The 25,251-nt window shown below is 39.2% G+C and overlaps 1 protein-coding gene and 1 long non-coding RNA gene across 2 annotated transcripts; both read right to left on the reverse strand.

The window, feature by feature from the left end:
- Positions 1-1,153: 1,153 nt before the first annotated feature.
- On the reverse strand, positions 1,154-13,818 carry AGR3 (anterior gradient 3, protein disulphide isomerase family member). The gene is made up of 8 exons (XM_005445104.3): positions 11,922-13,818; positions 9,253-9,385; positions 7,093-7,156; positions 5,745-5,797; positions 5,018-5,094; positions 4,703-4,766; positions 3,583-3,666; positions 1,154-2,636 (listed from the first exon to the last, which is right to left on the reverse strand). The coding sequence occupies exons 2-8, from the start codon at positions 9,356-9,358 to the stop codon at positions 2,587-2,589; spliced, it is 498 nt and encodes a 165-aa protein (XP_005445161.1). The 5' UTR covers positions 9,359-9,385; positions 11,922-13,818; the 3' UTR covers positions 1,154-2,586.
- Positions 13,819-13,879: 61 nt separating this feature from the next.
- LOC129735910 (uncharacterized) lies at positions 13,880-24,842 on the reverse strand. The gene is made up of 3 exons (XR_008731861.1): positions 24,707-24,842; positions 22,031-24,537; positions 13,880-19,954 (listed from the first exon to the last, which is right to left on the reverse strand). It is a non-coding gene; the product is annotated as an uncharacterized LOC129735910 (long non-coding RNA).
- Between the last annotated feature and the right edge of the window lie 409 nt (positions 24,843-25,251).

Consider the following 25,251-nt stretch of genomic DNA (forward strand, 5'->3'; position numbering starts at 1 on the left):
ACTGGGCACCACTGAAAAGAGCCTGGCTTCATCCTCTTTTCTCCCTCCCTTAAGGTATTTATATACATTAACAAGATGCCCCCTGCACTTTCTGTTACATGGTGCAGTGGTCTGATATCAGACTGTGACTGTGGCTTCCCTCTCTTTGGTATAGAATAATTGTATAGAACTTCAGTATGAGGAGTCACAGCAGTCAGCACAAAAAGGACATTGTCCCTGGGTTTGGTCTGTATGGATGTGCATGTATTTACTTAACAGGAAAGAAGAGGCAAAGTGCTCCTCCACTGTGTAATCCCAAAGGATCCCTCAGTGTATTTATGGTCTTCAGCATGTGTATGTGTGACGATGCCCTTCCTTTACAGAAAGGCTGATGGAATATCTGGACCAACTAGGGTAATCCATGACAGTAGTCTTTTACGGCAGACACTGTCATCTTTACAATTAATGGAATGGTAGTAGTAGCCAAAGAAATACCATTGGACAAAGATGTATTTACTGGAGTTGAAGGGAGGACAACAGGCTTGTTTTGCAGCTGCTTTCCAGATCTGATATGGGAAGGTTTTGTTGTGCATTGCAATGAAAGCATAGCTGTGCAAATACTTCCACAAGTGCAGCCTTCCCTCAGATACCCATCCAGGTAGCCTGCAGTCTTAGCCTTCCGAATCGGAAGTAGGTGAAGCAGGCTTTGGCTGGTGGTGTGACTATTACGCATTTGATTTCCTGTCTGAGTTAGAGCAGAGGTTGTTTCAAGCCAATGTCTCTTGTGATCTCGGCTGGTGTTGAAAGTGAATATATGGAGGGAAAAATTTCCCCTGCAAATTGACAAAAAAAAAAATAAAAATAAAAAAAAAAATAAAAAAAAAGACAGCAAAGACCCACTGCTTCCCACCTACTCTTTTTGGTAATATTTTGAATGTGCCATACTCAATTATTTCCAAAGTTATTTTGTGCTGTGCTTCTCTCTGAAATAAATCTGCTCTTGACCCTATTTTGAAAGTGCTGCCATGGCTATCCTGTGCCATCTCTGGCAGCTAGCTCACACTCCTTTCTCCTGAACGTGTCTGGTGTGCCTGAAAGATGGTATGCCCACAGACTGGAAAATGTTGCCAAATCTGGAATAGATACAGACATAAATGAGTAAAGCTAAACACAATTCAAAGGAATGTGATTACCAGTTTAATTTTGTTCTAGCATTTTCCCATAGGTTAAAAAATCATTTCACTGATTATGAAAATGTATTGTTAAGGACTAATACAAGATTTTTTTTTTTCTGTTAGTGTACTACAAGTCATTTATCACCACTGTTGGAATATACGCTTATATCCAAATTTTACATAATTATGAAGACATAGATAGGTGCAATATAACTCATTTATGACAAATTAATACTAGGTATTGTAAATTAGCAAAGATGTCCTGCAAAGATCCTTGCTTCATCTTTTGTATGTGTATACGGGCAGGATTGTAGGAAATGGCATGTAGACAAAAAAGTGACACTGATCCTTTGCACATAATATAACATACATGCTCTTACTGCGGATGAATCATGATCTTGCTCTAGTGGAAAAGCACATTTCTGGGATAACAAACTATTTCAACTAACTTCAGCTTTTTACTCAAAACAGGTGTCTGCCTTTTCCTGTGGTGATCCTGGGGAAATTTTGTGAAGACTTTGTATGTAGAGATCCCCTCAGTAAGCTACCACTGTGATGTCTGGGTTGGGATGCTACAGAAAGAGAGGGAATGGCCTGGGATGAGCTTCACTTGACTTACTGCCATTTAAATGAAAAGAGCTAGGACAAGCCTGCTCATTTTTTCCATACCAGACTTTACAAGCATCACTTAGCCTCAGGAGTGGAGTTCTGGGGCTATCTCCTTCCATCTTTCTTGCTTCACTGTATCTTTATCTTAGTAAAACCTGTATGTGCAATTTGATGATTATCACCTCACTGAGACCACATGCTCAGCGTGAAATGTCATGGCTGTTCTGTTTTCAGCTTTCAGAATTACATTGAAAGAATTATACATAAGAAGGCTGAGTCCAGATCATTGGGTTTTTTTTCTATATAAGCTATTCCAAAATCTATAGGAAGAGCCTTCCTGTCCGATTTGCCAGCAAGGTTTCTTTTCCTTTAATGAGAAATAAGTGCAAAAGGCAGAGGGACACTAATGACTAACAAGCTTCGTGCAATAAAAATAAAAATTGGGAGCTGAGATGCAGCTATTAAATTATAAAACAAATTGCAAATAGACATCAAAAAGATTGGTTATAACTCTTGGTCAGAAGTCATAGCTGACTTATCAAAGTCATAGCTGGATTGACAAAATACAGCTCAAAGTTACTGTGCCTATAACCATCACTTTCAGTTATTCAAATAACTAATTTCAAAATATGTAATAGATTTCTCCTCTTGTTTTCCAAATGGACATATGATAGTCTTTCTGTGTTAGTTCTTCAAATTGTACATAGAATTTTCTTATGAAATCTGATATACCAAAGTTGCTTGGCAAGAGTTCAAAATGCTAGTAGAGACAAAGAGGTGCAGCTGCACCTCTCAGAAGCTATGGTCATTTCACTGTTGCTGATTACAGTTCTGTCTGAATGAGGCGCAGTGCTTTCTTCATGTTCTCTATTACTGAAAGAAAAATAAATAAGAACTGTAAAAATGTACTTAAAGTTGCACTTGTACAATTAAAAAAACCCACCACCTAGTTTGATTAGTAAATTGTTCACATTGAAATTAGTTTATGGTCACATTATATTTTAGAGCTTTCTATTGTGAAAATTCTGGCATTGATACTAAAGTAGAAGGTAAAAAGTTTCATGAATCAAAATGTTTAACTTAAAGGGATTTGACAAGACTCTTTTCAATTCCCTCATTTCTCAACAGCAAACCTGGTAATCAGATGTGATGTGCATATTTGTGGTGAGATACTGCATGGGTATCAGATAGATGGTGTAGAGTAGGGACTAGCTCAACCTGAAAAATCACATTCCTTTCTGAAATATGGGTGTTAGGTGGTACCCAGGTAACCACCAGCATTTCTTTACTGATTCCCTCCCACCACTGGCTGTTTACATTATGTAGTTGGATACCTTTGAGTGTAGTGACTTTCACCACTCTCCAGTACATTGCTCAGATCTTGATCCTGAAAGTTCTCACCCATATCTTTCAATTTTTCTTGCCTGAGTAGTCCCAATAAATTAAATGAGACAATAGGTGTGCCTAAGTGTTTTGCTAGAACAGGTTAAACCAGGGGTCCTCAAACTACGGCCCTCGGGCCAGATACGGCCCCCCAGGGTCCTCAATCCGGCCCCTGGTATTTACAGACCCCCCCCGCCGGGGGTTGGGGGGAAACCAAGCAGCCGCAGATGACTGCCTGCCACTGCATCTGCACGCCGGCCCCCTGGTTATAAAGTTTGAGGACCCCTGGATTAGGCTATTATAATTTATAAGATACACAGCCTTTATTCATTACATTGAGATCCTAATGGATTCTCAAGCCCAAATGATTGGGATGGGGTATATCTGGCTACTTACAATGTGAAATGCAAAGTAACACATCAAAGGGGGCACTTACAGAATGGGATGTCTTGTGGTTCGTAAGTGTAAAGCCGGTTGGAGTATCTTCCTGTGATATCAGCTCTTACTGTGAGAGACGGGTCTGAAAAAGTAATGGTATTGAACACTGCTTTCCATTCCCAGAGCAGCTGAAGGTGATATCTGTGGCACTACTTTGACAGCCCTGTTTCTGAGAGGTTTTGATTTCATCAACAAGGCAATTACGAGGACATTACACTGTTCCAACCAACGTCTCTTTACTTGGAGGAATCCTGAACAAAAGCTAATGCTTCTTTGTATGTTATGCAACTGTTTTTAAGGGATAGATTACACAACATTTCATCCATATTTAAAGAAAAATCCCCTATTTTACAAGTTCTGGGGTTACATCAGGAAAGGCTAATTTGACTGGATGCATACATAATGAGGGTGAAGTTTATCTAATGCAGTACTAGCATGACCTACCTAGAACCTTCAGAATGAAAATCTTGTGATTCCTGATGTTTCCATCATGGGAGCAAGTTGTTGTGGACATCTTTTTTCCCAGTTCTCCTTCCAAGCTTTTTGTCAATTAACTGACTTCTGTTACTACATCACTCTGACTGTGGGCTTCATCTTACCTAACTTCGGATGCCACCACAAAGCTACTCACTCTGGGCTCCCTCTACAGTCAGTAAAAAGGAACAGGCACTCTGGGGCGTAATTCATTTGATTTATTCTAGAAGTCACTTTTATGATGGGATAAATCATTCCTTAGATGTCACTGATTATTCACTTGCTCTGTGGTAATGTCCGTACTGTAGACATCTATATTCAGACTGTTCAGAATAAAATTTGTCTTATAACAGCACTAGCAAGAAGCACAGAGAGCAAAAGCCCAGATGCTAACAGATATTTAAGCATCTTGCCACCAGGTACAAATTCAGTACCCTCCAGAACATATCTGTAATCTGAGGAAGTTTACGAGGGCCAAAGCCTGTGACAGAGCGAGAACTGAACTCAGATCTGCCAAGTTTCAGACTAATGCCATGGTAATGATAAATCTTGAGCTATTTTCCTTTTGCAAAATGAATGATTTTGATGTCTCCAAAGGAGAACACTGCCATAGATTCAGATATCACATCTTTGAAGGTACATACCTACAAACATGATTCGAGGCACGTATTGTCCATCAGGTGACAGGTTTTTGTCTGTGGTTTCATGCTGGCAGGGAAATTAAAGCTTGTTAATACAATAGTTCTGTAAATTTTCCTGAAGTAGTACTTCCTTGTACCAGAGGACAAAACCAAAAAAGGTACTGCTTGTGCGTGGATACACCGGCACAAATGCCTGTGCTTGCATGTAACTGAAATCCCAGAGATATTTAGCTAAAATTACATGAAAACACAAGACAAAGGAAGAGAAAACACAGGCTAGAAAAAGATACCAGCTAAACCACCCCATACCCTTCATACCATGAGGTTCAGCATAATGAAGTTATTTTGGGCCATTTCCTGTATCTCTTCGTTTTCTGCAAAAGCTTTCTTCAGTGCTAGAAAAGATACAATCATTTTGAAGTCCGTCTCAGACTCTGCCTTTCCATCTGTGTTTAGGCACCATGTTGGCCAGACTAGCCACATTGTTCCCGTCTCTGCGGATTCGCATTCCTGAGGAGACACTTAGGGGCTCTATCACTGCTTTTTGTTTTTTTGACCCATGTCAGTACAACCTCCCAGCTATGAAAGTGGAAGCTCTCTTCTGTTATTTATTTATGAAGCCTGTCGTCTCAACTGATACCATGTCTCAGCTTGACAAAAGTGCATTATTCTCAGAAAATTCTTATTAGATCGATTTCAGCAGCCCTGTCCTCTTTCCCTTCTTTAGTTACCAGTTCAGGGGAGCCAAACAATATTAAATCTGTTCAATGAGTCAGTAGCAAATCTGTGTATTCTAATTTAAACTGACGAGCGCTGCATTAGGGGTAGCAGGACAACAGCACTAAGTATTTTTCATGTTCTTTGTTGGGTAGTTTCATAGTCCAGTATTTGTAAATTATGGTAATAAATTCTTAACTTTTCAAATACATTTTCATTTACCTATTTCTTTAAGTAATTTTCAGTAAGTGCAAGGTAAATATATAGATAGATGCAGTTACTTGTAAAAATATTCAGAAAAATTTAACACTCAAAAAATCAAAATTACCTTGGCAGTATTGACAGTCTTCCAAATGATGAATTACCATCAGTGGCTTGTTACTTTATTGATAATAATAATAATAAAATATGTAGTTAGATCATTTGACAAGTATACAAATGGATGATTTTACTAGTGGACTGGAAAAGGCAAATTATGTTTAATCTTATGTTAACCCACAGTATAACCATACAGACACTCTGTAAAGAATTACAGTAATTTTTGAGCAAGGGAAAAGAACATATCGCCTTTGTAAAAGAATGAAATATAGTAACAGTTTCTATATATCTAAATAGGTTTTCTAAAGTAAAAGATTCTAGAATAAAGAAAAAACAGTTTTGCCATCATTTCATTCCCAGTTAGTATATAATCAAACTGAAGAGTTATTTAATATTCCTTAGGTGTGAAGTTCTACATGACTGAGAAAATAAAAATAATCTGTAAGAACAGGAATAAAATAATTTTTATAAAATTTGGTTTATCATCAAGTATTTCCCATAAAAACTTTCATGGTTTTAAAGCATTCTTGAGCAGATATACAGAAAATCATATTTTCTCTAGTGTGGTGAAGTACCAAAATTGTATATTTTTGATGCCAAAACACAAAACAATTCATTGAATTTTCTCCTGTATTTCTTTTAATCTACTGTTAGTGTTCAGCAAATCTATTACAAATGCTTGATCTGCTGTCGCTGTTAAGAATTGTTCAGTTCCTAGCCCTTTTCACATAATGTATATGAAATTAATTGACTTTTGTCTTAAAAATAATTTGCCTTCAATTTAGCAGTAGCTCATGCTACAGTATTATGATCTTAAATTAACTGTAAAAGAGATTTAAACAAGCATTGCTATGAATTCTACATATATTTTCAGCTAAGTCCCAGAGAAGATTCAAATTGGAACTTTCATTTTTACAAAGATAGCAAAGAACTCTGAGTACATCATGCACATATGCCAACTAATAAAGTGTTGGGGAAAACACCAGAGGCAGTAGAATGCCATGCAAGAGCAATTATAACCAATTTCCATTTGTTGAATGAGGAAGTAATCAACGGTACATGATACTAAAAAAAACCAGAACAGTTGTATTTTTAAAATTATAATATCTATTTAGTAATGCTTATTCAAATGACAGCACTGTTGTTGTGACAAAGAAATGACAGTGTTAAAGTATCACCCCATGGTGTTTCTTCAGACCCCTACAACGGCTGTTATTTATAGCCACAAAATCTGTTGTATTTAACTATATGGTGTGCAGATCAGCTGTCATGGTGTTTCTTGGTTCTGTTTCATTACAGTACATTCAGGCGTGACTGATTAACAGCTTTGTCTTGCAAACTTTTTTTTAATCTCTTACCTTTTTTTTGCCTGATAGAGCCCTTCTTCATAAGTTTGTACCCAGGTAATTTCATCTCCCCACCCTGGAAATATAACAAAAGGATTAACTACGGTTAGACAAGTAACTTATAAAAAATTCCTTTTTTTTAATATTTATCAATAGTTGTATACAAATCAGATATGAGGTTTTTAGTCAAAGGTTCCCAAATGTTGTGGATATGCTAATTCTACATTTCCTGATAGATGCACTGGAAGACTAAAAAAACCTACCAAAACAACCAAAACCCCCCCAAAAACCTCAGCTGCTTGCATGTCCAGTTTGCAAGTCCTTTGGCAAACCTGTTAGATGTCTATCTAAATACTCAGAGATTCCTAAATGAGCACCCAAATCCTTTATATCTTTATATTGTTTGCTCCATATTTCATGTAGACTCTGGGGCTTAAAGAGAAAGTGTGCTTATAAGAGAGAGAAAAAAAAAAAAAAGACAGCTTAAATAAGATCAGCTTTAATATGAATGTCATTAGAAAAGTCTTGGGTTATAAACTTAAGTCCTGAGTAATGAATTTTAATTCTCGGAGTTGTGAATACTTCATTTAATTAAATAATCTAATTTAAAAATGGCTGTTAAATAAAAATGTCCACCAAACCAAAATCCTAATAAAACATCAGCTTCATAGCTCATCCATAGCTGGTGATGTACTGAACTCAAATAGCACATTTTACAGTTGGTTCCATGCTTTCCGATCCCAAAGATGCCGGCCCCTGTGTAGTAGATCCCTGCCTCCCAGGCAGTGCTGCTCCATTCATGACAGCCCTCACGGGAATTGTAGAACAGCTTCTGGATCTGGACCAAGTCAAGGCTCTGTTTCTTCTACACTGCCTGCACAGCGCTTGGACCAGCCCTGGTTGTGCAGGGATTTGTTGTTAGCTTTCTCATGGGACAATTGTTTGTGATGCTACCAAGTCACTCGGTTTTGGATACAGATCTGTTTGGTTGATGGTGGGATTCTGGCGTGTTGGCCAGCGTATTCCCAGCCCTGGCTCAAGTCAGCTGCTGGCGTACGTAACTGCACGGAAGAGTCAGCAAGGGTCATTTTACAGCAGGTTCAAGTGTTCCCCTTGGATCTGTGAGAATTATAGGCAAAGCGCTTAAGGCATCCCCAAAGGCCTGACATCAGAATGAGAAAACTGGCACTTGCTTTCTGTGAGTATTTTTTTTTTTCAAAATTGCCAGAATTGAAGGGATTTTGTTGTCTTTTTATGCATTTGGGCTTAGTGGGAAAAATAAATCCTGGTCCAGGCAAGAGAGGCAATAGATACTGGACAGATTATAACCTTTCTCTAGGGATACCACTTAGGACGAGTGATTTGCAATTTCTCTTTGGTTAGTCTGGGTGTTGCATGATTTTGCCAAGTGGTCCCTGAGCAACTAGGCTCAGATGGGACCTCTGTGACAGGCAGGGCTTTCTTAGCACGTTGTATGGGAAGATGTCTTCTCAGAAGCAAATTATGGGGTCAGCAGTCTTTGCGTAGCTTGCAGAAGAGGTCAGGAAGGGAGTTGAAGATTTTTTTGGGGGTGAATAGGCCCAAAAGGAAAGGGAAGATGGAGAAGAGGGAAAGACCTTGGTAAGCTATTTCTCTGCTTGTATTTCTAAGGACTGATCAGACATAAATAACTTAAAATAGGGTCTTTAGTCAACATCCAGGTTGAAAACTGTGCACCACAAGGAAGTGAATTATTCACTCAAACTGGGTTTCTGTGTATAAAAATGGGTCTGTAGAAAAAATGTGTCATAGCAACTAAAGTTATGAAACAGTGTTTCAGTAGTTAGTAAGTTACCATAACAAAGTATCTTCTAAATAGTATATGAAAGAATAATTTTTCACTGGTAGTTCTCCAAGTGCATCCTGATTTGATAGGCTCAGTTTAGGTTGTTTGCTTCTACTGGGTCACTGTGAGTTATATAAATTATGCAGCTTATATGAGGCCCTCAGCCATCTCCTTAAAAACAAACTGACAAAGTGAAATGGCATGGAATAAGATGCACTATTTAGAGTGTCACTTAACACTAGAGAAACACACCTTAGTGAGTGCTTCCATGTACATCCTAAATAAAATTATTTGCTGACCTACGTGGTAAGATAAGGAGGTAACTACATACTGTAAATATACAATACCTCTTGACAGTGTCTGAGGTGCTCGTTTTTCCTTTTTGATTGCCATTGCAAGGTTGGAAGAGACTGCAATTAGCAGGAGGGACAAGGCCAGTGTTGAGTGGAGCATTATTTCCTTTTCAATGCAGCAAGGAAACTGGAAAACAAAGCAACAGCTTTAGTCCCATGGATTTGTCACCTGGCACAGTGTAAATCAATGTGTTAGTGGTATCCTAACAATCTATGCTACAGAGACAATTTTGGTTGTTTCTAGAAATGCCTTTCTTTGTACAAAAAATGCAAAATGGAGGTGCTGGCTTTTATCGTGCAACACTGCTTTCAGCTCTCAAAATTAGGCTGCAGGGGATGGTTCTCACTACAGTGTGATCAGGGGCACAAAGTTCATTTCAGTTCACTTTTGGTCACCCAGTATTTGATTCTTACAAACTAGTACAGTGCTGCAATACTGGATCGTGACAATTTCAAGTCAGTGGTACTAGTTGGTTTGTTTTCTGTTAGTTTTTTTCATTTCAGTGAAGTCTAACACCATAGGATCTTTTTTATGGATAGTAGTTTTTTTGGTCAAAAGATGTCTCATGATATCCTCAATAAAATAGAAATATTGAACAATATTTGCCTCCAGGTATAATACATTTTAAATTGGTAAATCCCTCTGGAATGTTGAAATTGCCATCATTTTTTTAGCCTGCACTCTGTGAACCAGGATGTTAAAGATGGTAAGAGGAACATCAAAGAAGTTTCCAGCTGTTTCTCACAATGAAAAGTCAAAAAAATTCCCCGTTCTTCATGACATTTAAAAACTGATTTTCAGCTCAACTCCTGCTGAATAAAGCAATCCATCTGTGCTCCTGGCTGTTTCAGTATTCTGAAGATGTTTGCTTCTGTTCCTGACAAAGATCATTATAAGAAATGCAGTAACTACTGGTCTTGGTAAAAGTCAGAGAACAAAAGAAATGGTTGAGAAAAAGCATTACAAAGCCAAGTTTTTTTAATTGGTAAGTCTTCTTTCTACCTGGTACAATCATCTTTAGGCATTAAAGCTTTGATGTACAGGTGGATGACTGGGTGGTTTGAACTAAGTTAAAAATATAAATCATGTAGCCCTGGATACCATCCAGTTGGCTTATCAGTTCTCACTGAAGATTCCGTTTTTCAGAGGCTGAGCTTTAGGAGTTACCAGGATGACCTGTTGAGAGAGTGCTTTGATTTAAATAAATAAATAAATAACGCCTCTCAAAGCACTTGTGCCTGTACTGATAAAGAAAATTTCAAACTTGAATTTAAATTGATATCCAATATGGAGCTACAGCCCTGAGCACTGGCAAAGAAGATGCTTTGTGCTCCTTAGGACAGAGAGGTATGAAAAGTGCAGCAGCTTTTATCCTTACTCTAACGAATCTCAACATCACTAACATCCCTGTTAACAGTTCAAATTCTAGTGAACGAATTCAAATGCCACTTTCAATAACTGGCAATCTCAAGACAAGAAATGCATTCTATTCAAGTGGCTGGTGAACAATTTGCATATTAAAATGTGCAAAATTTTAGAAGAAAAAAAGTATCATCTTATAGTAAGAATCTTGTATTTCTGCAGAAATTTCCCTAGATTGCTAAAATATTCAATGCATTATTAATTATCAACAATAAATTAATCATAAATTAATAACCGATATGTCATAATTGATCATTGTAACATTTTTCTCCTCAGTCTTGTCCACAACAGTTCCCTTTCCCCTCACATGGCATCACAACTCCAGAGCTGTTCTGTGTTTCACATAACTTCTTTAGGTTTGTTCATGTTACCTATTGTTGATTGAGTTTTAGAAAGGAATGTCCTCTGAGGCTTACTAATTATGCACATTAATTTGATGATTGGTGTTTATCAATGTTTAATAAGAGAGTGTGAAGTTTTCCAGTGTTTCTTAAAGAGAGACTATGACTTTTAGTTAAGTCTGGGGGATGAGGATTTTTTTTTGTAATAAAAATTCCATTCAAATTTTCCCTATGTTTGTGCAGACCACTAACTTCAGTCAGCAAAAGCAGATCATTGCACCCTGCTACTATACTCTTGGCGACAGAGTATTTGTAGCAATTCTATGTGAAAGTTAATAACTATCTTTAGTATCAGTTTACCTGTCAGAAATTAATAATAAAATCTAGCATCTATGCTAACATGTTAAAATGCTATTTAAACATAAATACTTATGGCTTTGAAATCACACCAGATAATGTCTCTATAACGCAGGTATGGAATGCATGAATCAATTCTTTCTTTCATGATGTATTCATTTAAAATAATCAAAGTGCAAATCTCTTCAGGTTGCACTAATTATCTGAAGTTTAAATAATTGATTCATCCTATTGAAGACCAATAAGGTTTTGGAAGGATAATTTATAGAGATGTAGCTGGAGGCAGTTTAAATTCGGTATTCTGAATTTTTGATGTTACATGATTCAGTGTTAGTTAACTGATTAAAAGAGAAAAAATGACAACCAACACCATATAGATTGCCTTCATTTCTCTGTCAGAACAAATGTTTTGCTAGCTGATCTCTAAGCATCTATCACCTTTTTTTTTTTTTTTTTTTTTGTAACTAGTCTTGTAACACATTTGTCAACCAAACCTCATTGCTGTACTAAAGAAAAGTTAAGAATGAGAAATACTTGCTCACCAGCAGCGAACAATCGTCCTGACGGAAGGTCCTTTTTCTGGAGCTGTTCAGTTAAAAATCAGTGTGATTTAAGCACAGAACACCTGAGCTGCCCAGGTCTCTGCGTAGCAACAACAGCACATTCACCTGGGAAAAAAATGAGAGGAACCTTAGCTGAAAATCAAATTCATGTGTTTCCACCCTCCCCCTTCCTTTTCTGCCATCCCTCCAACTTTTCGCTCTTGTGAGTTCCCATTCTTATGCATTGAATCCCTGGATTTCTCTTCATCTTGGCTTGTATCAGGTGTCTTGTATGAAGATTGCAAATAAATAGCGGCTTATGTGTGTCTGCTGCTTCCCCCTCAAACAGTTTGAGTCTGGCTTGTGTCCAGTGAAAAAGGAAACCACCAATGAAAGCTGGAACTGTAGGTGCTTTTGTTCCCAGTGAATGGCTGGGTTCACTGGTGCTTGAAGATAGGTATGAACCTAATAGGAAAACACAAGGGTTACTTTGTGTAGAGGAATGTAATTAACAAATAAAATGAACTTTTTTTTGAGGGGGAAATAAAACTATTGATTTAAAGAATATGTTTGAAAGTACTTGATTATTGCTTCTGCGAGCTGTAGTTTGAAAATGGTCTGATTCTTTGGACATGGTGCTTGATATAATTTTGACCTAATTTGACTAATACAGCAAAAGTGCTTTATTCATCGACTTTGCACAAAGAAGGAATTAGCTGGATCACCTTTTCCCTCCTCCTTGGATAGCTTTTGCAAGAGAATCAGAAGCAATCCTCTTTTGGTTCTTCCTCTTCCGTATATTTGTTTGTATGGACAGTATGGTTACACTTTTTCCTCCTCCTTTTCATGTGTAGCCTGTATTCTTATTTGTCTTTAACGTTTTGGTCTCCTGATGTCTGTTGTTACTGACATGTATAACGTTAATGACATACAGTTCTTGTATTATGCATTATCAACTATTTTTGTATAAAAAAATACAAAATGTAACTTTCTGTATTTTTAGGGCCAGGTTATCTTTGACATTTGTAATGGACAATTCAAACTTGCATTTCCAGTTAAAGAAGTATAGTAACTATATTTAAATCCATAGTACACTTAGCTCCTGGAATGGATGAAAAAGAAAGGAATGTGGTTTGGTCACAGAAGAAATGCGGCAGATATTTAAATCAAAGTACTATAATGCATTTATTCATTTATATTTAAGCATGTAAGAAAGACTATCTGATGCCAAACCAAAAGTGATTTAAAGGACCTTCCTCCATCCAAACTTTGGGCTTTCACACAGCAATTCCAGGCAATGAAGCTTCAATTCTTCTTACTCTTCAACTAATTACAGAACATTAAGTAGTTAGAAATACAGATTTTTTTCCAAGTGTATTGAAGCGTATTGCTGCTCCACCCCAAGATATTGTGTTATTCAGCCCTGAGATACTGTATTCTTCGCTGCACGGATTTCTTATTGTAAGGAGTAAAGGGACAGACATTCAATCAAACAGATTAAAATTAGTGTTGAGCTACCTGCAAGGGTCCTTTGGCAGCATGATATTCAGCAATTTGTCTTACGTTTGAAGATCAGGATTTCAACCTTTGTCAGACTTGCCATGGAGAGATTGGCAGTCCTGGTCAAATAGACCTTGTCAAGGTTTAATACTGGAAAACAGTTACTGTAATACTTTGTAAATGCAAGCTGGATGCCTTCGCTATACCTGTTCAATCAGTGCTTGTTAGGTGGGATGTTATGAGCTCTCTGTCCCTGCTTTCTGCTGCATGTGTTCAGCATCCACACCTCAACTGAGTGTGAAGCCAGAGCTCATGCTAGCAAAGGTGCCTCCATCCCAGCCACCAGTTGTGCTGCCTGGTGTTCAAATCACCAGTCTGTGTAGTTACCAACCAAGTATTAAATCCCTGCACTGAAGACATGTTTCTACACTCATTTATTGAATTAGCATGCTCTTAGTCTCAAGGGTAATGTGGGCAGAAGGTGTTCCCATTTTTCTCTTCCGTTCTAAAAGATTCATTTTGGAAGTACAATTAACTATAGGTTAACTGTGTATATGCAGTTGTATCCAGGTGAAAATTAGGAAATGTAAGAATTAGCTGAATATGGGGCAGAGCAAGGCAGCAAAAAAGCGTGTGAAAAGAACAGACTTCTAGAAAGCAAAAGACATTGTAGGGTAACTGATACTTGGAATCGCATGCCACTGCTTTTGTGCGAGTCATGCAGCAGTGGATTTAGGTACATATCTATACATGTAGCCCATTTACAAAATGTGAAACTGACTTAAATTTTGCTTTACATAGTGCTGCGCAAATGCTAGTTCAGAAAAAAGCCCAACCAACTGTATTAATCAATTCCCTGATCTCATCCTTTCTGCGGCCTCATTAGTGTTTGTTCCAGCACAAGGCAGGGTATACCCTTATGCAAGGAACAACAAGCTGATCAGGGTGTAACAGGACAACCCCATATGACATTTTCTTTCATATATGCATAAGCTGAAATGACTGCATAAGAGAAACAAAATTTATTCCTATAAAATTTTATTGAGTCAAAACTTAGACACAATACTTACCTGGGTAAGGTGCACAAAACCTTCAGTGCCAAAAGTGATGCCATGGTGTAGACAGAAAAGGCAGTCTTCAAACCCAAGTAGCTTGCTGCAGTCTGCAGCACGAGTCAGTGAGAGGATGAGCATCGCTGCCAGTCTGAGCAGTCTTTCCTATCCACAGGCTGCGGAGATCCCTAGGGCTCTGTAGTTCAACTTATGTCTTTTCCAGAGTGTTTTCACAGGTATGGCTCACTTACGTGATTCAGTTATGATGGTGTAATGAGCTACTCGGTGTTCACTGAGCTGCAGGAACTCTGTGGGCCATGAGCACCAGTGCAGGCAACGTTGGGCTTAGTTACCATGATACCCGTATCAGATTTGCCAGCCTGTGGGAATGTCTTTATTTGAACCCTTAAGCTGAGTACAGATCTGAATTTGCTGAATATGAAAATTCCTAGTATGAGAACAGAAGATAAAAGAAAAAGGTCCACATCTGAGGGAATTTCTAGGGAAAAAGATCCCATAGTGACACTTTTATTCTGTGTGGTTTTGTAATATATACCTGCTATATTATCCTTACAGTTTTAATTGCACAGGCATATGTGTGGCGAGACTTATCATGAATTAAGTGATGATGGACAACATTGCAATGTTTGAGCTTTTTTTTTATTTATTTTTGAAAGTTGATATCACAGAGCTCCTAGTTTTGCTTTTAAAAACTGCTGTGATACATTTGTAAAGGATATTAACTGCGGCACAGTGGCAGGTAGATTTTTCTTCTTTGTTTTTGAACCTGCTAAAGAGAACTGTCTTAAGAATGTGTCTAACTCAAGTGCATGGTGGAGCAAGCCAACATTGTCAGTACTGTAATTTTTCAAAGCCTTATGAGAAGAAAATCTTCAAAACACCAGAAGGCCTTTTGTGTTTAAATATTAATGCCTATCCCTTGACAGTCAGAATGGCTAGTTTTCTCTGGCACAATATTGATGTAAACAGAAGTAGCTGATTTTCACCCTGGCATCCTGAAAACCCTGTTAAAATTCTTCTGTTAAAAGTCTGATTTCCTTCTGACTTATGTCATAACTTTGAGGTGAGCTGTGTTCATTCAGAGAGAAGCCAGTGACTGCCCTGAGTTTTAAAGGCTTTACCTCGCTAGGCTGCTTCAGGCAGGCAGACTCATCAAATGAAACATCGATTCAGGAGACTATAAATAGGCAACTTATAATAATCCTTTCAACAGGACATTAGAATTAAAAAAGGTTGACGGCAAGAAGCTGAAGAGTCCTTGAGTCTGTCTTAGATGGTACCTCCAGCTAGCGCTCACTAACAGCAAGACTGATCATCATGGGCTGATTTGGAGGGTTAAACATTTGTTGTTGATCTCCTTCCCTAGAAAGGGAGGCTGCTGACAAAGTTCTTCTGTCCAACTCTGCCTTAGTTCATGCATAAACAAGGGATGAGACCACAGCTCCTGTGACAGTAATTCAGTGTTGTTCCTGCAACATCCTTCAGCAGCTCTGTAAAAGACTTTTACATATGCCCAATCTGCCTTTGCAAATCAATACAAAATTAATTAGGAGATTAGAAAGACATAATGCCCAAACAAATTTTACAGTAAACAATATGAGAAAGCTTCACAGAGCACATATTTTCATGGAAGAGAGGTACTTCTGACACAGCTAACCGGTGTGCAGTGGGTCTGGACCTCAGGGCACAGTACCAGACCTGAGAACTACGCTTTGGGCTTAGAGTGCTGAGCATTAACTTTTACTGCCAAACAGAACAATGAATAAATGGAAAAACCTTGCAAGTGTCCATTTGGCTTAGATTTTGACTCACAGCCAAAAATCATTATTAGAAAACTTCTGGTTCATTTCAGTACAGAAGTTTACAGAAATCTAGATATGACATACTGCTTTGTTTCTGTGTGTGTCTTTCAAAAGGTTCAACATTATGGAAATGCAACTTCTGGTATTACAAGCTGATTCACAACAGATGCTTTTTTTTTTTTTTATTTCCCCCCTCCTTTTTTATTTTTTTCCCCTTTCCTAAAAGCATTGCTCTAGGTAATGCTCAAGTGGGCAGACTGCTCCAGTGTTGCCTGGGCCCAGTGGTTTGCTTCCACGGGACCACTGTACTTTTTTAGCTTTGTATTCCTGTAAAGGCATTGTTATGGAACATGAGCATAATAATATAATGGGAAAAACATTTATTGAATTAGTTTTTACAGTGATTTATACTGGCTGGAAACCATATTCTCTGCTTCCCAGGCCAATGTCTACGCTTTCAGTTCTAAGCCTTCATCTTATTCCAATACTGTCACCTCCAACCCCCTCAGGGTTTTCTCTACATTTTTGGGAAACTGGCTCCTCCATCCTTAAGCTGCCTCGTGGGACAGCCCCTGAAAAACTTGGTTCCAGGCTTAATCGGCACCTTGCTGTCAGCTGCTCTGCTGCTCTGTGCATCTGTGAGTCACTACTGTCTGCTGGCTTCCACTTCCCAATGAGATGATTTTCCTGCCCTCCAGGCTTCTCAGATGTCACAGACACGTTTATAGATATAAAGCTTTGAAGGCTGTCGGGGGAAAAATGTAATTTATTATTTTTCATGAATTTTGCTGAGTTTTACAGAATAAATGTGTTTTGGTAAATAAAAGGAAACAGTGCTGGATTGTTGGCTCCTCCTTTCAGTCTGAAAGTACAAACTGTTCTGCACAGTATGTTAGTTTAATGCTGTGTCAGCTCTGACAGGCAGAGCTTGCCCTTCTACCAGCAGATCTTCCTGCTACACTGTGGTGCTAGCCGTGTAGTTTTCAACCAATTTTCTAGGCTTCTGCTAAAGAAAAGCCATGTTTATTTAGATCCAGGCCTCTCTTCATCTGAATATCAGCACAGAGCAATAGCAAGGGGAAGCCCTGGAAGCCATTCTGGCCTCCCAAGCTCCTGGTGCACCCCAGGGCAGATGCTGCCAGGCAGGAGGGGTACAGCACACTCCCTGGCCATGGCTGGGCGGATCCTGATGGCAGTGAAGGAGCATGAAGGATTGCCACCTGCCTGCATTCATTTTGCCATCTCAGAAGAGTCCCTTAGAAACATTTTTCCCAGGGGACCTGCTACAGGTACAGCTCCTCAAGCTGTTTTCTGTTTACAGTCCTTAATTAGAAAAGGCAGGAGTACCTTTTAAGTCTGGAGCACAGTGGATAAGCTTGGAAGCCTGGTGCATCCTCAGGACTCGCAGTTTTCTCCCTACCAGTAGACTCTGCCTGCACACAGGGTTGTGTTTGATCTGGTCACATGGCAGAAGATGAATGGGGGGCAACTTGAAAGAGCCTTTCCCCAAGGCTTTGTTGGACCTTGGCCGGCATGAGGACCTGCAGAAGGTCCCTGTCCTCCTCTGCTCCAGCTGCCTCTTGCTGGATAGTGGGCAGCTGCACGGTGCTGTGCCCTGCCATCATGGGCATGGCAGGGAAGAGGGCAGGGTCAGCGGAGCCCCAGTCTGTGCACGGTGCACGAACATCGGCAGCTTCATGTTGAGTCTCTTCCAATACAATGAACTAGCAAGCACGTACAGGTCAGGGAATCACACGCAGTGGGCAGTAACTAAGCTTTTTCTGGTCAAGTGCATGTCTTCTCTCTGTTCAATCTTATTGCTTCAGCAGTGAACAAATACCTCTCCTCAAAGTGTACGCCATCTTACAGAGCTGAAAACTTACAGAAACTGGATTTTAGCCCACATGAATAGATTATTATTTCTTTATTCCAACAGATTATGAAGTCTTATTTCAATTGTGCATTGAGAAAATGATAGCTAGTATTTATTTTTCCCTCAAAGTTATAAATTTTTGATCTTTTAAATACTTGCAATGTCTTGTGGAGCCATATTTCCAAAAGCTGGTGGAATGGCTCAGTAACTCTTTGAGGAACCTGAAGTAATTTGAGATCTGACTTGATTATGTTTGAGTTTCTGGATGATGTGATGTGGTGTTTGGATTAAATAATGACTTAATGAAGCATCAAAATCTAAAGAAAATAAAATGCAAACACCAATGTAGTTGGAGGATTCAGGTGGAATTTCTGTAGAGCAAATACAATCTTTCAGAGTTTATAGTTATACAACCCTTTAGATTTATCGATGCGGTCCATAAGACAAGAATTTGATCGTTCCCAATGCCTCTAGTTGGCAGTGTTGCATTACTAATAGCAAAAGGACAACTGTTTTTATTTTAACTTTGCTGGTGGATTCCAGTGATAAGTTCAGAATACAAATAATTTAAACATAAAAGTGATCGCATATAAAAATTGACAAAGTTTGGAAAAAGAGTTAAAAATAAATTTTGAAAATACAGGGTGCTTTATATATATATATATTATTTTTTTTTTAATTTATGTGCACATAAAGTAGTTTGAGAGGGGACAGGGGTAGAAACCCAGAACAGATTTTAAGGAAGAAAGCCAGGAAATTCATCATGTGTTTTGGAAGAGATTGAGAGCTCAGAAATATTCAATGAAACTTTCTGACTGCCACAAGAAACGAAAAACGGCTGCATTCCCCTGCACTCAGAGTGTCGCAATCAAGACTTCACAAGCAAGACTGCTCTCCAGAAACACATTGGACTGCTTTGCCGCAGCTGTGAGGGTGAGTCAGCCAGGCCCGCGCTGGGAGCCCTGCTGCAATGTTTCTGTGATGTTTTCCTGCAGTGACATCACTGTATCTGCTGTAAAATGTAATACCATCTCAAAATCAAAAGACGTTGTGTGCTGTAAAATGTGTTTACAGTATCTTTTAGTGTATGAGATTTCTTTACAGGTACGTCTTTAAAGTTTACTGCAATACGGGGTTTATCCTCGGGCTTGCTTCCATGAGGGACTGATGCAAGAGGGCATGAGAGCAACTCGGTATCTCTCCGCTTTTGTCTCCCTTCTTACTCTCTGTTCTTCAGCCAAACCTTGATCCTGCAAGTTTTTTGAGTCCTTGGCCCTATTCCAGCACAGCACTTGATACATATTTAACTTTAGGCACATTAGCAACCCCATTGATGTCCATAGGACCACTCATATGCTTAAAGTTAAGCATGTTCTCAAGTGTCTATCCTGCATCAGAGAAGATGGGATTGAGGTCTCTGGCAAGTCCCCAGGAAGGCTTCTCCTAAAGAAGCCAAACAAGCTTCTTTTTTGATGCGGACCTGTCCTGGAGTGGCCGTGCTCATCCCCAACAGCCAGTTGCTAGAAAGGGGCTCTGGCTGATCATTCCTCACTGACTGAGCAGACCATGCTGCCTTACCCACAGAAAGGTTTCAGCTTTGGTCCTTGCAATGTAGAACAGCTCACCTGAGCATCTTGTAGAGCAACAACCTGAATTCCCTGCACTAACCCCTTCGGTGGTGCTCACCCATTACCCTAGGTCTGAGCTCCTTCACTGTGGTTGATTCGTGGAGCTGTTGTCTCTTCATCTGCGATCTGTTGTGACGTGGAACACTTTTCTTTCAGTCTGAAAAAGGTAAGTGACAACAGACTTTCATATTCCTAAAATAGAAAGCTGCTTTCACATATGTTATCCTCCATAATATATGTGAATATTTAGTATATTCAGAACACTTGAATCAGAAGTTTTAAAAAAAACCCAGCAAACGCAGGTTTTATGGCTTGCTGTGGTCTCCTATTGTTAGGATTCACATCTGAGAAGCAGGACGAAATTAGTGTTACCTAATTGAAAACAATTTCACTTTGAGTAGAGTGGCAGAGATGGAGAGAGGGGACATCTAAAAGTACATGTGAGTATCTTGAAATGTTGACGGGTATCTGAGCTGTTGCTTTTCTTTATCTCCATGCGTATTAAAAGCTGTTAAATATCACTGTCTGGCTTCCATTGAGTAACAATTCACTTTTAGTTTTGGAATATATTTTTAGCCTGGCCAAACATAACCTTTTGCTATTTTATTACATTTGTAAGCCCATGTAGTTAATGCAGAAAAATCTTTAGCTTCAGATTAGCTTCTAGCTAGAGTATTTTCTTGCTGTTGCTTTTTTAAAGCCAAAGATTAACAGGAGACAGACAGAAACATAGGACTGAGTGAATCATCAAGTGCTGTCCTCCACTCCTGGGGGCAACCACACTGTAATATCCTGCTTATATATCCATTAAAGTTACTTGGGAATTTTGCCCATTCTTCTTTCTCAAGCCTGCTTTTGAAACTCACTCCTTTGAGACAAACTCTGATTTAAGTAGCCTAAACTTACACTTGGCAGCTTCTAATCAAATGCTCTTTTGCTAGCATTGCTCTAAATAATTACTCTCTCTCTTGTAAGTATTTCCGCAGGGAAATAATATCTCAGCTTGGTCTTCTTTCTTCTGGATGGAACAAAGAAGGGATTTTGAGTTTCCTGTTGCAAGAAAACTTCTTCATTCACCTCATCTAGATGTCCTTCTCTGCATCTATTCTAGTAGGAGTTCAGCTTTCCCAAGCAGAAATGTTACTACTATGTTACAGATACGGTCCTACGTGTGCCTGTACAACTACTCTGTCTCTCTGGAAATCCATTGTCTGATACCTCCTAGTGTCACATGTGCCTCTCTTACAGCCTTTTTTTAAATACTAGTCACTAATGATCAACCATAGTATGATCCACCCTACGGCTGACCATGATTTTACCCACATCTGTATCTTCCAGGATCTTTTGCAATTGACAGGCCTCAAAGTTTGAGCAGAAATGTCTGCCAGTAATCTCTGTGAAAAGAATTTTTTATAGGAGTGTCTTTTTTTGTCTTTAACAATCTTTGTAAGATGTGGATGAGCTGGCCTCTACAGTGAGGAAAACTGGAACAACTTGCATTTTTCCCTATAGGAGTATTCACTCAGGCTATACATAGCCTAAAGCAGTATGGTCTCCCTAAAGCCACTACTTTAGGTGATGGAGATGAACAGAGATGACTGCAAACACATAGGTTAAGTCTACTCTAAATCACTATCTGGAGAAGCCACATAGGACCTGGATGGGAGGCACCAGATAAAGAGAGCTTGGGAGATTGGCTCCCATCAGCTGATGTTAGTCCCTTTAGGTATCTTTCCAGTCACATCTTTGGAATCTCTTGTGTATCTGCATTCTTCCTTAGCAAGTACAGTGAAACGGATGATGTTAGACCTCAAAAAACCCCCCCAAAACCCAAAACAAACAAACCAAACCCCCCAAAAACTTAACAGGTTTCAAGCCCAAACATCTAGAAATTCGAAACACTAAAATCTGTTACTGATACTGAAGTTAACCTCAAGGAGTTGACAAGGTGCCCTAGTCATCACCATACACCCATTTTACCGATATTCTGCTGACAATCATATCCAAGGCCTGCATGACAGCTTCCAGCTGTGGCACATTCCCATGAATGTGTTTTGGAATAAAGGATGATCTTTTGTTTGAATTAGTGAGATGACTCAGTAGACAGGTGTAACCTGGCAGTTCTTTGTTATCTCTGTCAGTGATGTTGCACAAAAGAAGACATTGTAAGAGATTCCAGTGACCTTATCTTTTCCCTTTTCTTGAATAAGACACATGTTATTGTTGCACGTACCTGTAAAGCACTGCAACTGGTATTTGGCTTAAAGATTCCGGTGCATTGTTTCAGGAGGTGTGGTTTGTGGTGAGGGATGGGTTGCAATTACCCTGGGGTTCTGTTTGCTCATCTTCTGCCATGTTGCATTTCCACGAGGAAAAGGAAATTAATGAACTTTCTCCCACATCTGCACCACTGCAAATGGGGGACAGCCCATGGAGACACCGTGTTCAGATTAAAGGTTGTGAAGTGGTATTCACATTTCTTAACTTTGTGTGGCTTTTAGTGAGGAAGGTACCGTGGCTAGGCTAAGCTAGACTCCTCAAGTCACCCTCTTGGGAAAGCCCTTCCTTCTCAGTTGGCTGAAGGCAGGTACTGAGGAGACTTGCAAAGTGAGGTGCCTTGGGCTGTAGCTGTAGATTCCTCCATATTCTGCAAGGACTATTGCTTAAACAGAAACCAGCATGTCTGGAAAAACCACATGACCCCCAAATACGCGGGGAAACAGATCCTAGGAAAGCATGTAGGTCTTGTATTTATCTTAGATATCAACTTTACACAAGATTTTGGGACTATTTTCTGTACTTTTCTTTCATTTCAACAAAAAGGAGCAATCTCACTGCAATAAAAGGCAGCTTTATCCTTTATGTTAATGGAGCTGTACTGTCACGTCCAGAGGTCTTTGTCTTTTGGAAATGTGGTGGTATGTCTTCTGAAACATAAGCCCATCTTTTGACAGCATATAATTTTATTCAGAGAGTTTCCTAACAGTTCTGGTAGTTAAAAAAAAAAAAAAAAAGTTTGAAAATTCCTTTTCTGACATTTAGGTTTTTCTAAGTGATGAAAAATCCCTATTTTAACCATAGTTATTTGGGATAATATATAAGAACAATTCTAATGTTGGCCCAAAAGTATTATTGACACTGTAAAACAGCAGAAATGGTTTTTAATTTAATTTTGTTTTTTTGGTTTTTTTTTTAAGGGAAGATCATATATGAGGGAGAAGAAAGAAAAGTTTTCAGAAAAAGTCTACAGGGTGTCCCATTGGAGGAACACGGAGGGACATTTTTACTTTTAAACTGAGAAAATTTTTCAGTTTTTCATTTGATATGTGCATACAAATTACACAGTGATCTGTGACATTCCTTGAGGGGTCAAGACAGGAGGAAAATTACCTAGTTTTCACCAGTACTTGTAAGATTTCAGTGGTGAGACTGGAATGAAAAAGAATATCTGCCAATGGCTGAGTTAATCTGCCCATACTGCAGGGAAGACAAATTCAAATAAATTAATAAAAAAAGGAAAGAAAATATTTAATTACGATATTTAATTATGGCAGGAAAATCCAGCACAAATGACATAGTAAAGATCAGTGGAAATGTGCTGAAAAGAACATCTGTTGTTTGTCATAAGAGCATGAATTAGACTGAATGCTCAACTAGGTCCGCAGTGTAGTGTTACTGTGGAGGTCACTGGCACAGCATCTCATTGATGGGAAATGGGCTGCGTGGGAGAATGCTAGTGGCTTACAAAGACTTTTACCTTCCCTTGCACATTGATTTAATTCTAGTTTAGCTTGCTAGTAGCCATAAGTTGCATGAGAGTGCTATATGGATGCCATAGCACAATTTCCCATGCTTTTGTATTCTAGCTGAGGTGAAAGACTCAGTCCCAATACAATGCAAATACCATGGTGATATTCCCTCTGGCAAATGCAGACACCCGCACTGTGATTAGTCTTATTCTAATGTAGAAGTCTAAAACTGGGTGGTGGAGATCTCTACGTTTTGTGCTTTCACTAATCATAAGGCATGTTCGTGGAAGGTACATTGGCTAGCTCAAATATGGAAATCTGTGCTGTGGACATCTGCACTTGCGTGCAGGGAATCTACCCCATATGTTTCAGATGGTGACAAGAGGGAGTGCACAGTGGAAGGATCCTCTGGAGAAATGGACTGTTAAAACTAACCCATCCTCATACACAGCAAGCTGACCCTGGGTTCTTACTGAAGGGAGGTCTCTCAGACTGACAATGTCCACCAAACTAAAAAGCAAGCATAAGCAAAAGGTGAATCGTGATAGGAACAGGAAAAAACAGCTATTGCTTGTACTATTGCTTGTACAACACTGAACACATTTCAGAGGGGCATCATGAGATCTAAACTAGCTGCAGTGCTGAGATGGCATTTGGGTAACAGGATAACACTTTAAACCCTAGTAATTTCTTGCCTGTTTACCTTCCTTTCATCTTCACAAAGCTTTCCTGGCTAGCAGGTCATGAAATTTTGACTTCTTCCAAAGCATGCTTTTAAAAATGGAAAAATCAATGTTTTCTTCAATTATTTTAAGATAAATCTATTTCCCATTTCCTAACAGACTCCAGATTCATTGGTGGTTAAATACAGAAACATTCAAGTTGGAAATTAACCTTGGGAGGTCTCTAGTCCAATCTCCTGCTCAGGGCAGATTTGACAATGAATTCAGACTGCGCTGTTCAGGGCTTAGTCCAGTTGAGTCTTGAAAGCCTGCCAGAGACGGGATTCCATGACTTCTCTGGGTAACCTAATTAAATGCTTAATTATCTTCAGGGATTTTTTTTTTTTTTTTTTTTGTCCTTGAGTCCAGTTGGAACCTTCCCTGTTCCAAATTATACCCATTGTCCCCCCAGTGAAAAGCTTGGCTTATTCTCCTTACCTCCCAGTAGGCACTGGCAGGCTTCTGTTAGGTCCTCCCTAAAACATCTCTTCCCCAGGCTGATTAAGCCCAAATCCTCCAGCTTTTCCTTACAGGACAGTTGCTCTGGCTCCTGAACGCCTTGGTGGCGTCTTGCTAAATATATTTCTAAAGCCTGTCTTCACCTTTCATGTACTTCGGGGTAGAGAACCTGGATGCAAGTTTACATATGCAGTCTGTTAAAGTGCCGAGTAAAGAGAAATAATCAGTAGCAGGACATTTAGTGATTCGGTCCGAGATGATGTTGGCCTTTGCTGCTGCAAGGGCACACTGCTGACTCATGTTGAGCATATCATCAAGGAAGACCCCAGTCCTTTTCAGCAGAGCTGCTCATAAAGCTGTCGAGTCTTCAGACTGCACCACTGCACTGAGTTAGCTCTTCCCAGGTTCAGGACTTTGCATTTTTTATTTTTTAATTTCATGACTCTCCAGAAATATAATCACATTAAATTAGGCTTAGAACAAGGTACATCTAGTTCCTCACCCCAACCAAACAACCAGCAGAA

This window comes from Falco cherrug, chromosome 4, assembly GCF_023634085.1.
Source record: "Falco cherrug isolate bFalChe1 chromosome 4, bFalChe1.pri, whole genome shotgun sequence".
Classification (NCBI taxonomy): Eukaryota; Metazoa; Chordata; class Aves; order Falconiformes; family Falconidae; genus Falco; species Falco cherrug.